Source organism: Bos taurus, chromosome 11, assembly GCF_002263795.3.
Source record: "Bos taurus isolate L1 Dominette 01449 registration number 42190680 breed Hereford chromosome 11, ARS-UCD2.0, whole genome shotgun sequence".
NCBI lineage: Eukaryota > Metazoa > Chordata > Mammalia > Artiodactyla > Bovidae > Bos > Bos taurus.
The window spans coordinates 10,695,235-10,710,748 of NC_037338.1; the positions used below are offsets into that span (position 1 = coordinate 10,695,235).

At 44.7% G+C, this 15,514-nt stretch overlaps 1 protein-coding gene across 2 annotated transcripts in view; it reads right to left on the bottom strand.

The window, feature by feature from the left end:
* Positions 1-898: 898 nt before the first annotated feature.
* DGUOK (deoxyguanosine kinase) overlaps positions 899-15,514 on the bottom strand; it is a 34,282-nt gene continuing 19,666 nt past the window's right edge. The window contains exons 2-6 of one of the 2 annotated variants that reach the window (XM_015473387.3): positions 11,670-11,857; positions 7,731-7,878; positions 2,259-2,374; positions 1,572-1,671; positions 899-1,139 (exon numbers count right to left, since the gene is read on the bottom strand). In XM_015473387.3, coding sequence (XP_015328873.1) covers positions 1,113-1,139; positions 1,572-1,671; positions 2,259-2,374; positions 7,731-7,878; positions 11,670-11,821 — 543 coding nt within the window. In that variant the 5' untranslated portion in view covers positions 11,822-11,857 and the 3' untranslated portion in view covers positions 899-1,112. The remainder of the gene's footprint in view (positions 1,140-1,571; positions 1,672-2,258; positions 2,375-7,730; positions 7,879-11,669; positions 11,858-15,514) is intronic. The other variant, NM_001014888.3, reaches the window with a different exon arrangement.

The window sequence follows — 15,514 nt, forward strand, 5'->3', positions numbered from 1 at the left end:
TAAATTGTATGGTATGTGAATTACCTCAATAAAACTGTAAAAATTTTTTAAGTAGAATAAAGAAATGCTGTGCTATTTCAAAACATCACACGTCTATTAGAAACCAATCTCACATCCGTTTTGCCAAGTATCAGGGGAAACACAGATTTCTGTCTTCTGGGACACTCTGGGTCCCAAGCTCATTCATTTTCTTGTGGGCCTGTGCAGCTGTTAAGGGCTCAGTGCAGGAATTCCAATCCTGATGAATCGTGGATCTGTAGGCTTCTTTCAATGAAGCACTTCAATTCTATAGAGTCATGTATTTTTCTCTCTTTACAATAAACTATCCTTGAAGCTTGAACTGCAGCACACACAAAAAATTTTCTTTCTAGCATAGACAAATTCACTCCATGAAGTTAACCTGAAACTTACTTGGTAGGTGTTTGGAGGAGGCCAGAGTGCCATGATGACCAAGCCCTAAATGTCATATGCTGAACTTTTAAGCTTGTGATTTATTCTCTCCCTCCTTCCCTCCTTTTCTTTCATCCAGGTTCTTCAGCTTTGGGACAAAGGTCTAAGTACCGACCCCATCGCCCACACCAAGAGTGCTGGATGGGGAGAGACAGAGAAGCTTCCTGGAGTTTGAGCTCCATTTCCTGGCTCTGAGGGCTCACTTCACATCCACCCACTCCTGAGTCATTTTATTCCCCTTCTTCATTCCTAAGGCAGAGCTTGGTCAGGGTTCTGAAGCAATTCCTGCCCTATCATGTCACAAGGAGCCAATGAACATACAGGGAAGTCTGACAGGTGAAGGATTTAAAAGCAAGCCAGGACTTTTTTCAAGTGAAAATGGCTAGTCTAGAGGGAGCTCAGAGCAGTAGATACAAGCTGAAATAAATGAACAAATGGATTAACAAAATCCACAAAAGCACAGACTTTATTTAAGAAGTCCTTGAGATACAAAAGAAGACTAGGGCTAGGTCTACAGATAACAGAAGCTTAACCCCTGAGTGTCAGAGCACTCTAGGGGTAAAAGCAGGTGGGAGCAGAGGACAGAAAGGTGGGTGGCTTGGTATTTTCTGGCTTTAGAAAGTCAGAGAGCCCAGATCCCAGCTAGAACATCCCAGTACTGGTTATAGATTCTTTACAAAGGTGTTTACCTGTGGGAAAGAGAAAAACAAAAAGTTAAATTTCACATTTTCAGGAGACTATACAACAGTCCATCCATAATGCATGTGTAGCCAAGCCTTCGAGTTTTTTGTGAGGAAGAGAACACAGGTATGGAAAGGAAATGAGACCTGCCCAGGGTATCAAGTAGCAGAGCTGGAGAGAATCCAGAAGTCTCATTTCCCTAGTTCTAGAATACCTCAGACGAGGAAGTTAGCTGGAAAGCACATCTTACAAGGCAAATATTTAACAATTATTAGCCCCAAATACTTTAGAGAATAGAGATTATCTTAATAACTTATCCAAGGCCCTACAGGCTTTGGAGTGTGAAATGCAATTTGAGGCGCAATGCATAGGACCCATAGTGAAGTTTTGAAGTGATAAGAGTGTAAAAAAAGAAAAGCAGGAGTTAAGGTCTTCCCCACCCTCCTCATGAGCTCTTCTTGTATGGTTACTTCTTCCGAAAAATCATCATTGACATCCAACACGAGCACTGGAATGTTCAGCAGAGCCTCAGAGTGGAGCCTATAAGAAGCACGAATATTTAGGGAACAGAAAAAAGATGGTAAGCTTCACATACTCACCAGTCTTAATAATTCATAATAGCTCTAAGGTCACAGGGCTTCTTAGGGAAATTTTATGTAAACAGTTTAAAAAAGGAACTCAATAAAGTTGGCTGGAAAGACGAGATTGAAATTTCTCTTTAGTCTGAAGACTGATACTGAAGGTCGGAGCCCCAAACAATTTAAATGGACAGCACACCAAGCCTGAAGGGAGGAAAGGCTGAAACCAGGAATATTAACTTAGTACACACTGACAATGTTTCAGCCCTTTACCCTGAGCCAACGACTTTATCATCATCAATCACCAAGTTCAGTCTAAGGGCATATCGAAAAATAAAAAAGCTGGGAAACAATCTAATAAAAAAGTTTCTTGAAATATATAGATTATATCCGGTATTAAATTTCTGCTGGGGATAACGCTTAACAATCCCAACCACTTCCAGGACATTCTGAACCTGCTTAAGGGGCTGCGTGTTCAGCTTCCTGTATTTTAATGCCTGGCTGCAGGAAGGCAGGCCCCTGTCCACTGCCGCTCTCTTCTCCACTTACGGGGTTGTCTTGTGGACAAGCCAGGCTTCGTGTTGACCATGAAGCTGCTCCAGATAGGCCAACTCAACTTCTTTCTCCTCTTGCCGGGCCCTCCGCTGTAGTCTCTTTAAACAAACCTGAAAGACAATCCCCAGGCTCTGCTGAGCTCCTGGGTTATCTCGGCTGTTACAGAAGCTGGGGGGCTCTCAGGCCTCCTTGCTGTGTCTATCCTGGGCGCTAGTGTTGTGACATTCCTTCTGCTGCCTTGTCTTCTTAGTGAATCACAGGTTAATGGCAACCATCATCTACCCTAGGAACCTGGAATTATTACTTTTTTCCTCCTCCCTGCCACATCCAGGAAGTCACTGAATTCTCTTTCATCTCTCTCCAGCTGGTTCTCTCCTTGCCTCTCTCTCACCCCTGCCCTGGTCAGGTCCCCAGCATTTCTCACCTGGACTATGGAGCAAGAGCCTTCTGACTCTCTGCCTCCTGGAGGCAGTGAAGTGTATGGAAACAGCACAGGCCTTAAGGTTAGAAAGTCCAGGGTTAAATTCCCATCTTAGCCAGGCACCAGGGGGGTAAGCTTTGTGGGCTTCCATTTCCTCTCATCAACCCCGTGGGTCACTGTGAAGACTCAGGGAAGGGAGCCCATCAGTTCCTGGCAAATGCTGTCTTTTCTCCTACTTTTCCTGCTCAGTCCACCCTTCCAGACTATTGCAATATACAGCTGTCCCTCAGCACGTGCAGAGGGGGTTGCAGGGGCGTTTGGTTCCAGGACCCTCTGTGGGTACGAAATTCCAAGGTTGCTGGAGCCCCTTATGTGTGTGAAATGGCAGTGGGCTCTCCACATCAGGGGTTCCGCGTCTGGATTCGGAGGGCTGACTCCAACGGTATGACTCTCCTTGCAGGGTGCTTATCGCCTTCAGTCACAGGTGCAAGGAAGTATGAGTAACATCATATTTACAAAACGGTACGTAACTTGAAGTCATGTCATATCACACATTCACTCTGGGGCAGAATGCAAATTCTGCATACGTCAAAGTTCAAAAAATAAAAAAGTGAGGCTTGAGATTCACTCTGTCCCTCAGTCCTTCCAGAGCGTGCGTAATTCCAGTCTGTCTTCATCTGATTAGAAATCTGAAGCACAATGACTCAAGGAATGTCACCTTCTCCTTTACTGGTCACACAGGGCCATTCCCAGAGTCTGGCCACCCCTCCTAACTCTCCACTCTTGACATCCTTAGCTCCTTCCTCCCCTGAAGCCGGATGTCACCTCCTGTCTGCAGTACAGACCAAGCTCTTTCGCATCTCAAAACTTTTGCTCTGAATGTCTGCTTTGCCTGAATTGCCTTCCTTTCTTTCTATGCATGGCAAACACTTCATTATTCAGTGTCATCTGTCCTGAGAAAAACACGTAGATTAACTCACTGATTTAGGACTTCTCTCTTTCAAATAGTTTAGTTTTATTCCCAAATGTAAACTTTTATTCCCCAAAAAATGTATAATATTCCCAAAGATGCAATCTGTGCTGTTTCCCTCTTGTATCATCTTTTCTCTATGGAAAGAAAATCATATAAACAAATTTCATTTATGATCTTCTGCCCAACTTTTCAAGTTGATTAACACAGGTTAACAGTCTAACATGCTAATACTTTTAGCACTTATCCCTTCTCATCTCTTTCCCTTGAATCAAGAACTGTTCTAAAGTTAGATGAAGTCCTTGTCCTAGGGAGTCTATAATCTAATTAGATAACAAGTAAAAGAACATATGCAAAACAGCAAATCAGGTGCTCTACTGTGAGGTTTGGATCTTAAGTACAGAAGTCAGATAAGGAAGGCAGCAACTGGGCTGGGGCAGTCAGAGGCGCTTCCTGGAAGCGGCAGGGGCTCCCCCTTCATCGCTGGCACCAGCTTACTCAACACCACTCTGAAAGCAGGCCAGAATCTGTCTGGTCCAGGGCTGAGCACAGGGCCTGGCAGGGCAGGTGGTCAATACATATTTATCGCACATACTCACTGAATGTTTTCATTTCTGACCCCGTCTATCCCTGTTGACCGTCTGCTCCTACTTTCATCTTTTTCCATCTCTACTTTCCTTCCCTCTGAACCTTCTCTTTTTCTTTCTGTCATTCTGTCCCTACATCTTTTCCTCACTGCTGACTGCTTTAAGACCTCTCCGCCGTTCCCTTGCCTCCCCATCACACAGCTTTACAGCCCTGACTAACCACGACCCAGTGCTCTACCCCACTGATGACAGATGTTAGTGGCTATTGTCTACTTGCAGAAAGACTTTACACATATAGTCTTACCTCCACTTAAAAAAACATATAAAAGATCTCCTATTACACATTTGGTTCTTATTTTTCTTAAGAATATGTTTTGAAGATTGTTATATGTCAGTGTAGTACCTTCCAGTTCTTTTTCATGGCTTCAGAGTTTTTCAGTGCATCAATGGAGCATAATATACTTAACTGGCCTCTACTGATGACTACTTGCGTTGTTTATAATAATTTGCTATTATAAACAATGCTGCCCTGCACATGAGCCATTTTGCCTATGTGGGAGCATATTTATGTAGTAAATTCCAAGAAGCATGATTAATAGGGCAAAACTATGTATCCTGCCAGTATACACTGCCAGACTGCCTCCTTAGAGGCTGACCAATTCTCATTCCTGCCAGCAAGGTAGCTTCAGGATTTCTAAACATAGCAAAGCTACCTAATTTTCCTGAGAGAAAAATATTATCAGAATTAATGAAAATGCGTATTTTCCGAATGTGACGTTATGTTTTCAATTATACACTAGGGTAGAGCAATTCTTTTTATAAAAGCTATAATTATTCATTCATTGCTGGCAGGCAAACACTGATGCTAAAGTCTCTCCTGTTAAAATAGGCTAACATTTCCCTTTGCACTATTAATTTACTTAAGAGAGCAAACTTTTCTTCCCTCCCAGAAGCCTAGGTAAACTTCTATTTTGAACATTTGGTGTACTTCTTGCTGTACTGATATGGTTACAAGTTCTTTTTAAAAAAAAAAACAACAAAAAACAACCTTGTGCAAACAGTGCTTTAGTCTGGTTCCTCTTTACCTCAGTCCTCATGGGGAGGACGCACTGAACGTGAACAGGAAAGAGCATGGCTGGGACGGCAGCTGCCTGCTTCACTCCACCCGACCCTCCTGGAAGAGCTGCTGTTTGGACTGCCTGCAGTCAGAGGCAGCAACTGGACAGGGACTGCTAGTGGGTCTGACCACTGCACTTCCTAAGCCCCACACCCAGGTGCCCCTTGTCCCAGGTCTTCGCAGCACACGCTGTCCGGGCTGCAGACACGGCCTGGCTCTTGGAGGTACACTGGCCAGCTGCACTCTCTCTTGCTGATTCTTTGGGGCACTGAGGCCCAGCCGTTTCTCTTCTGATTTCTTTTTTTACTGTTGGCTCGCTTGCTTTTTACAGGTTAGTGAAGAGTAGGTAGGAAGGAGCAAAATGCCCTACTCAAGCCCATCACATGAGCTCTAAGCCAACATCTGCCGGGACTCTGCACCGCTTTCTACATAAAGATGTTTCACTTCTGTTCTGCTCTCTCACAGTCCCTCTGGGTCTCACAGCAGAGGTTAGGAGTGACTTCAGGGGAAGGATATCAACATTCTCAGTTCTGGTGCCATCAAAACAGCACCAAAATCCCCATTCAATTCCAAAATGAGTAAGTAATTTTTTTCTACCATCAAGTTGCAGTAATCCTTAATCCTTCAACCCCTATTCCACCCCAGCTGAAATACCTCAATTCGTCTCTCCAAAAAGATGTTACCAGCCACACCGTAACAATTACAGCCACCACCACCATTGTTACCATCATTGTCCCATCTCACAGTCATTCCAAGTACACAAAGACGTGAGGAAGACTTCCTTCCTCTCCTGCTGGGTCCCAGTGGCCCAGCAGGCTAGGTCAGGAACCAGGCAAAGGTTAGGTGGCAGTGCTTTCAATTCTCTTAATGCTCAGCCCAACCTGCTGCTGCCTTCAACTCTCCATCCCATGAACTCCTACTGGAAACCATCACCTCTTCAAACCCAACCACAATCTTCACTCAATTCAAGTCCACAATGCTCTTAATCCATCCTTGGCTCTGGCCATGAGCCTTCCTGGGGGCCAGGACTTTCCTCTCACCCTGAACCCTACATTCGGCTACCTCAAACCATCCTTTTGGCAGGGGTCTCCTTCTCCCCTAAACACTGACACCAATCCCTGCCCCTACCGGACAGTCACCTTCAGAACTGGTCTCTTCTATTCCTGCTCCCAGGAAATGACAACTACTGCAAGAAGTCATAAATGCGCGAGGCTGCCACCTTCAGCTGTGCTTTTCACAGAAGGTTCTCAGCCCTCTGGCTTCACTGCATCTCCAGTTGAGTTTCACTTAAACCTGAGACTCTATTTACTTCCGTGGACTCTCTTTATTTCCTCACAATCTTCAGAAGCTCCTGACATAAAGAGCCCCGATCCCTGGTCCCCTTCACACCCAAGGCCCTTCCTTGCCTGCTGCCACCCTTGCTGAGGTCAGGCCCTTCCATCCGGTCCTCTCCCCTCTGGTTCCTGCGAGTCTGTGTCATGGGGGCGCTCCCACCCATTTTCTGACCCTGGCCAGTCTGCTCTCAGGCTTCTTCCTTCCACAAGACTTGGTCATATACCTAAAAGCCTGGCCTCTAGCCTCAAGAAAACTTTCCCTCCTAAGACTATGCGTTATACCTGGCATTTGACCGTATGTCAGGTATCTGTCTAAAAAGGTGAGAGCAACACATCCCTCAAAAATGCCCCCCAGCTTGACTCCCACTCCAGAGGAGCCCTTAGGGATCACGTGTCTGCGACACTGGATTGGACAGACAAGGACCCATCCAGGGGAAAGGTTTCCAGGGCCTGCCCACGGTTGGCAGAGCCAAGGACCCCTGCCATCTCCAGAGACTCCACATCACCACCCTACTGTGTGCTGGGCTGCCCCCATGGTCCAGGTCGGAGGTCATGGGAGGCAACTCCCACAGTCCATCGTGCCTTACCAGTGGCATCCTTCAGGTTCAAAAAAGCAGACAATGAATTAGGAGAGTACCAGGATGAGGTGAGGAAAGCCTCTTCGTCCTCCTGACATGATAGTCAGGAAACCATAGAGACCACAATGGACTCTGATGACCCAGTTAGAGGGAAGGAAAAGCTGAGGCAACTGGCTACAGGTTAGCTGGTCAGAGGGTTGAAACTGTGGATCCCAGTGATAAAGCCCAATCTTCTCTAGGTGGGCACTACATCAAGAGGGACCCTTTAGCCCCCTGCTGCAGAAAGCCTAAGGGAACTGGGTCCTTGTGCTAGAATGGGAGGGTGCTCACCCACTGCTCTCCATGCTCCAGGTAATACCCACAACCAACTTTCTCCAACTGGAAAATCAGGGGCTCAGAGAACAGCACCTCTTAAGTTTCATATGGCCCTAATGTTTAAGGCTTTAAATTCTGTCTTACCTGGGGAGCAGCCTGAAGGTAGATGAAGCCATGCAATCTGAGCCGGCTGGCAAACTCCTGCAGGAGAAAATAATGCCAGTCCTGATAGATATGCCATTCAATGTCACTGAGGGAACCATTTTCAAAAAGAGTCTTTGCAAAGATATACCTGGTTGGAAATGTAGGTGGGATGGGTGAGGGGAAGAGAATGGGAAATGGAATGAAAGGCAAAAGAAAGAAGCAAAAAACATTAATAACAACTTCTTCCACGTCTGTCCAAACCACTTAACCTTTTTGGTTCCTTACTGATTTTTAAGAAGTCTGAATTCTTCACCTACACTTTTTGCTCAATACTGAGAATAGCATTTAGACTTTAGAGGCCAAAATCTCTGAGTGGATTAATCCACTGGAAGAAAAAGGCCACTGAAAGACAGTACCATTGGTTGCTAACAATTTTCCCTCCTGGAAACCAGTCAAAACATGTGCAAATGGTGCATGTAGACTCAGACTTTTAAGATTTCCTTACTATTACTGTAAGGAAGCCCCCAAACAAAAAACAACCTAGTATAAAGCACCCACGACTTACTTTAAGGACTCAAGGGTTCTGAGGCTGCAGAGCCATCCTTTGGTCTAGCCGAGAAGTAGAGCAGGAACTGTACTTAAGTCATGTCCCCTATGGAGCAGGAAACGCATTTCCTACTAACTGCAGTACCTCCAAGAAAACAAACTCTCCTCCAAAGCAAGCCTCCTCTGCTTCTGAGCTTCTAATCCAGATATGAGAAGGCTAAATCTAAAAATCAATCTCATTTTGCCCCTTGCTTACTTCCGTAACTAAAGGAGCATCGGATAAATAGGAAGTCGGAGCTAACTAGAAACCATTGTTTCAGGAGGGGCAATTCTGCTTTCCAACCTCAGGCATCTTGATACAAAACACAGTTTACATCTTAAGCAGTGAATTCCAGTTTCTAAGGCAATACTCAGCAACTGGCTACTTCTGGAAAAATGAAATTCGGAAGCCTTGTCTATGAATGGCTCAGGGAGGTATACACCACAAGGCTGTGAGTGCTGCATAAGAGAAGGGGTTGGAGCGTCACACTCCTGAGTCTGACCTGGCTTCAAAATTCACTAGCTGTGTCACCAGGGGCAAGTCATCAAACTCTCAGGCTGCTTCTTCCTCTGTACATAGATAACAGTTGAACCTAATTCGTAGAGTTGTGAGAACTGTAATACTTACAAGGTGCTTCCAACAGTGACTGACACATACTATTAAAGACATCTTAGCTGTCACTGTAACTACTTCACTGTTAGGCTATGAAGGCACTAATTTGGGAGCTCTGAAATGGCTTACCTATAGCCTAGCTGAAGGCAACAAAGAAAAGAGGTGAATTTCTAATTCAGTATCTGAAAAATGTTTTCAGCTTCTTCATAAGTAACATGGAAATGAAGATCTTATAAAGAGCAAGTAAATACCTGTTAATTAGTCTTATAAAAGGCCCTGGCCTTTTTCTGAGGATGAGCACTTCTTTATTTCTCCAAAGCTGGTAGTGAAGGGGTGAGAGGACATAAAGGCCATGGTGGTGCTAAATGCTGAGGCGGGTGGGGAGAGCCACTGCAGCCTGAATGAAGGGACTGCAGGAAAGGGCCAGCTTAAGCACCAAGGCATCAGGGTCCCTGCTCTAAAACCACATGCTATTGTTTTCTTTCAACTCAAACAGAAAAGATTTAGATTTCCCCCTCCTTGTCATCTACCCTCCCAAACAAGCGATGTTCCTCCTTTGGAATACATATAACACACCTGGGCAGGTGTGCAGTCCCTGCCAGACTAAGGTCACCATGAGGGCAGGCACTGGGTCCGCCCTGCTTACTGCTGCAGCCCCAGGTCTGACCCAGTGCCTGAACACAGGTGGCATTCAACAAATCTGTTCATTTGCTGAGCCAAATGAATAAATGTTTAAAGGAGTGGAGAGGCTCTAAATTACCATCAGGGTTAGAGTGTGTAATCAGTTACCCTTTCTGTCTCAAAAATGTCCCCTCTGAAGAAAACATCTGGGATGCTGTAGCTGCCTATAGTGCAATCAGCTGTCTCCCTTTATACCATGGCACGCCACATGAGGGATCTTAGTCCCCTGATCAAGAATCAAACCCATGCCCCCTACAGTAGAAACACAGAGTCTCAACCACTGGACCGCCAGAGAAGTCTGGAGATCTTCTAAACAGATCTTCTCAAGTCCGTGTACTTTCTAAACAAAGTATTTGTATTTTTAAGGGGTCTCTCACATGTCTACCTCACTAAAGGGCTGAAAATCAAAAGACCAATGGCCAGTTTGTTTCCAGGAAGGTAGCAATATGTAATTCATCTTCCTAATTCAAGAGGCTAGGCTTGAGAGAAGGCAGAGGAAAATAAATAGTAGTGTATCCAACAGTTGAAAAAACAACAAAAGTCTATAGCTCAACCATTTACAATTCACATATTTAGCTTTTATAAAGAACAGGCTCTCTCTTGGGGTCCACAGAGAAGGAGTGCCTAGCCTATAGGGTTTGTATTACATTTCTTGAATGGTTTTTAAGTAATGCTTAAAAAAAAAAATCACAATACATTTACAAATATACCCTTATTTTTCCCCCTCCAGGCGGCTTTATGGGAAGACTAAGAAGTAGCGCTAGTTTTTGTAATTTGGAAGTAAACAGGTAACCAATCTAGCATCTTGAGAAGCGAATGGACAGGGCTTCTCTGGTGGCTCAGCAGTAAAGAATCTGCCTGCAAGAGACATGGGTTCAATCCCTGATCCAGGAAGACCCCACGTGCTCCACAGGAACTAAGCCCATACGCCACAACTCTTGAGCCTGTGCTCTGGAGCTGGGGAGCTGCAGCTACTGAAGCCTGCATGCCCTAAAGCCCGTGCTCCCCAGCCAAAGAAGCCACTGCTCCCTGAGCACCACAGTGAAGAGTAGCCCCCACTCTCTGCAACTAGAGAGAGCCTGGGCAGAATGAAGACCCAGCACAGCCAAAAATACATAAATAAAAATTTTAAAAAAGACGTGAATGGACAATAAAAGTGAATTTTTCCATTCTGATAATTCAAAGGGGCTTCAGAGCTCAACATGCTTTGAGCCACCATCTCACACTGACACAGGTTCCTTCGGATAAAAAACCCTCAGTGATGTCCAGATCGAGGCACCCTCACTTCATCGCCAAATGGCTGAAACACAAGACTCAGCCTGGTCTTGTGGCAGAACCAGGAATTCCGGAGTATAGACGGACTAGCTCCTTTAGAATCAAGGGGCTGAATTCCCAAGCTAGCTGCTAGCCTTCGTGAAAAGTGACTCATCTCACTCCATCGGTAGATAGGATAATGCCCTTCCCTGGACCTATGAGAGACTGAACATCTCTTATAGACTCTGGCCAATAATAAGTCCTCTCACACGAGAGAGTCAAAAATGGTTAAATCCAAGACAGAAGTCAATTTTTCAGATGTGCTTCTACTCAGAAATCCTTTCTTGAAGAATAAAACAAGGATAAATGTATTTCTCCTATCATTTTAGGAACACAGATTTTAATTCCATCTGCTTTTTTCTTCAAGGCGATAGCCAGCCACTGATTCATCTGGTTTGCTGAAACATACGCTGCTACTTAAGTGTCTCTTCCGAGCCTTTGTGCATGTAACGGTTTTACTAGGTAGCCACCAGCCTGCTTCTGTGACAGAAAAGACGACAAGGCAATCAGTGCCAATGTGAGAAATTAGATGTATTTAGTTTATGAAAAACACAGTTTCCTTTCTTGACATGTGTGGTAACTGAAATTGTAAGTCTGAACAAATCTCTATAGTGTTGTCGTTAAAAAGAAGACAATTTTTTCAAGGATAACATTCAATGACAAGAGCAGTTCAGGGTCTGACCAAGAAAAGAAAACCTGTGGTGCTAAGCACAGCGCCTGTGGCCGGCAGAGGCTCGGGACCTTACCTGTCGCTGTACACAGACCTCTCAAAGATCTGTACTGCCCTCCCAACCGCTAAGAGTTTCTCAGGGAAGGGCTCCAACTGTACTTTCAGGCGGCTCAGGAAAGAAAATGTCTGGAAGGTGTAGGACCATCGTGCTGGCTCCTGGTACATCATATCCAGCAAGTTTCCAAGGCTGGTGGCAGCGCCGGCCTAAAGGCAAATTACAAAAGAGGAGAATTTCCTAGGACGCATTTACTTGACAGTGTTCACCACCCTTCTACCTCATACCTTGTAATCACTGGGAGAAGCAATTACAGAGGTTTCCTCCCACTAAAAAGATACTGCATCCCTCACCATTGGTGCAGTCAAAGCTACACAACCAAGGGAGAGACTTTCCTACTTTATTAGGTGAGACTCTGATAGAGGGAGATGACATGCCTCAACACACCTAGAACAGCAGAGGCAGAACCACCGTACAATTAGCACATGCACCGATAGATGTGTTTGCAGAGCGTGCCGGAGGAGGAGTTAACAATCACAGCCACCTAAAACTCTACTTGCAATCATACTACCTCTACCGCAACACTATGTTGCCTCTCTCTGGGGCTTCCATTTGTGGTTCTTTCTAAAACTAACCTAGACAAGAAAGTAACTGACTATAAAATCCAACCCACAAAATAAAGAGTTCTGTCTCTCTTATGGCAGAGCTACACGTTGTTAAACAAACAAACACACGAACAAACAAAAACACACAAATCCCTCCTCCTGGATTCTAGACACTTTACGAAAGGCACGTGAAGACCCACTTACTCAGCATGTGCAGGCGGGAACGTGTGTAAGATACTCAGGAACCCTAGATTCTTTCCTGGGCTCTGCCACTGACTCAGTGCTAAAGTGAGTTTTGCGCAAAGCACTCTTATCTGTGTTCAGTCACCATTAACTGAAGGCCTGTGTGGATGAGGTGCTACGTGAGCTAGGTGCTGTAAGGGGTACAGAAAACAAAATTAAGATTTATCTCAATGTTCACTGTGCTATACTGTCTCATTTGATCTTCACAACAGCACCATGAGGTAGGTACCCCTGTTATGCCCATTTCCTTGAGGAGAACATCCACTCAGAAAGGTGACGGAACTTGCCTAAGGTTTCATGGTTAAGTGTTGAATGGGGACTCAAACCTGGCTTCCACTAACTTCTTCATTTTAATACTTCTCCATATAAAAGCGAGCAAGACATGGTTCCTAAATTTAAGGAGCTCATAATGCAAACAGAAAGGGGGTGACAAAAATATGGAAAACTAGACTAGAAAGCAGAACATACAACAAAGGGGTGCTCACATATGGTGGAGAGAATCTGGGAAGTTTCTGGAAAAGAGTGGCATTAAGCTGGGAAGTAAGTAAATGCTACATGGAATCTCCATAGATGGAAATAGAGATTAAGAAGAAAGAATTTCACATAGAGACAAAAGTCTTGGTGGGGGTGGGGGGTGGGGAAGGGGAGGTTAGACAACCACAAGTGGTCCGGTTTCACAGAATATCAACCCTGGATTCCAAAGAAGGGTCTTACCCTTTGGAAGGTTTCATCAGGAGCAATGCAGGTAGAGCACAGCAGGTCACAAAACAACTTCCCTCCTTCCAGTCCCAACCCACAAACACACACCAGCCTCACAAACGGCCCCTGGCTGAGAGCTGGAGGCTGAAGCAGGAGGACAAATTTGGATGTACTGGGGTCTCTGGCAGGGTCACTGGAGACTGTAGGGAGCCCATGGTGCGTGGCACAGTTCTGAGATGGCAGGGAAGCCAGCTGACTGGAGTGGGGCACTGCGCTGGCAGAGGCACCAGGTTGACTGTACAGAGGCCTACACTATTTCTAAAGAACCTATCTCAACTACAGAACATGAAGCACATATCCCTTTAGACATAAAAACAAAAAAGGGGACAAGCAGTGGAAATAAAAATACTCAGCCATTCAAAAGGAGTGAACTCATCAATGTGCTCAGGACAAGCAGCCTCTCAGGAGACAGAGCTATTGCCAGAGAAAGGAGAAAATGGAAAAAGCTCAATAAGATTCAAGAGACTGCCACACTGATAAGAACAGGTTATCAAAAAAAGGAGCCAGAGACTTCCCTGGAGGTTAAGACCCCGCACTTCCACTACAGGGGCAAGGCTCCGATCCCTGGTTGGGGAACTAAGGTCCCACAGACTGCATGGCATGCCCCCCAGTAAAAGAAATGAACCCAGGCTCCAAATGGAACAATATGAAAAGAACATTCTTAGAGGGAAAAAATGCAATTGCCAAAACGAAACTCCCAATGAAGACAGTAACCAGCAGACTGTAAACTGCACTAAACCTAATTAGTGAGTATCAAACAGAACACTGCTTTCCTCCTGGCTCAGACTAGTACAGAATCTGCCTCCAAAGTGGGAGACCTGGGTTCGATTACCGGGTTGGGAAGATCCGATGGAGGAGAGCATGGCAACCCACTCCAGTGTTCTTGCCTGGAGAATTCATGGACAGAGGAGAATTCATGGACAGAGGACAGAGAATTCATGGACAGAGGAGCCTAGCAGGCTACAGTCCATGGGGTCGCAAAGAGTCAGACACGACTGAGCAGAGTAGGACAGGACTGAGTGACTAAGCACAGCACACAGCACATACAGAGTATCAACTCAAGAAATTTTTCCTAAACTAACAGAAAAAAGCAGAAAGTTAAGAAACAAACAGAAACAGTTTAGGAGATCCAATATACACTGTTACACAGTGGGAGGGTATTTTTTGTTTTTTCTTTCTTCTGGAAAGATACATCAAGATGTAATGTCACCTTCTCCAACCCCACAGCAGTTAATACAATTTTGTATCAAATAACTTTTCAAACAAGAGCTAAAACAATGTGCAACTTTGCAGTACCCATATTTTAGATAAAACTACCTACCCAAAGTGAACAATTTTCTTTCTCAAGTGATGAGCCCAATACAGAGAGGTGAAATGCCACTACCCCCCCAAAAAAAGAGATGAATGGAGGAAGACCACTACTCATAAGGTCTGTGTCTCCCTCTCAACAAATTTCAGTCACTGAGAATCACTGTCTAATAGAAACATGACATATCTCTAGGTATTTTAGAACAAAAATAAACTTTTAAAACCATGGTACTTTTACTATGGTTTTAGTTCAGGTGAAAAAGAAGCCAAAACCAAAGAAAAAAATTAAAGAATATCTCTGAAGACGTGAGACTTTCCACCAGAGAAATTTGCTGAGTACCAGAAAGGATTTAATATGGATTTACATATGTGGCTTTCATATTCTCTCTTTCTCTCTCTCTATCTCACATACACACACACACCCAGACCTATCCTAGCAAGATCTCAATTCATAAAAACGAAACAAAAACCTAAGGAGGGGGGAAATATTAATTTCTTACATTTAAAAAAAGATCAGAACCACATAACACTTCCCTATAGCAGAAACCTAGATAGTATATTAAAAGGCAGAGACATTATTCTGCCAACAAAGGTCCCTATAGTCAAAGCTATGGTTTTTCCAGTATTCATGTGTGGATGTGAAAAGTTGGACTATAAAGAAGGCTGAGCACCAAAGAATTGATGCTTTTGAACTGTGGTGTTGGAGAAGACTCTTGAGAGTCCCTTGGTCTGTAAGAAGATCCAACTAGTCCATCCTAAAGGAAATCAGTCCTGAATATTCACTGGAAGGACTGATGCTGAAGCTGAAGCTCCAATACTTTGGCCACCTGGTGCAAAGAGCCAACTCATGGAAAAAGACCCTGATGCTGGGAAAGACAGAAAGCAGGAGGAGAAGGAGCTGACAGAGGATGAGATGGTTGGACGGCATCACCAACTCAATGGACATGAGTC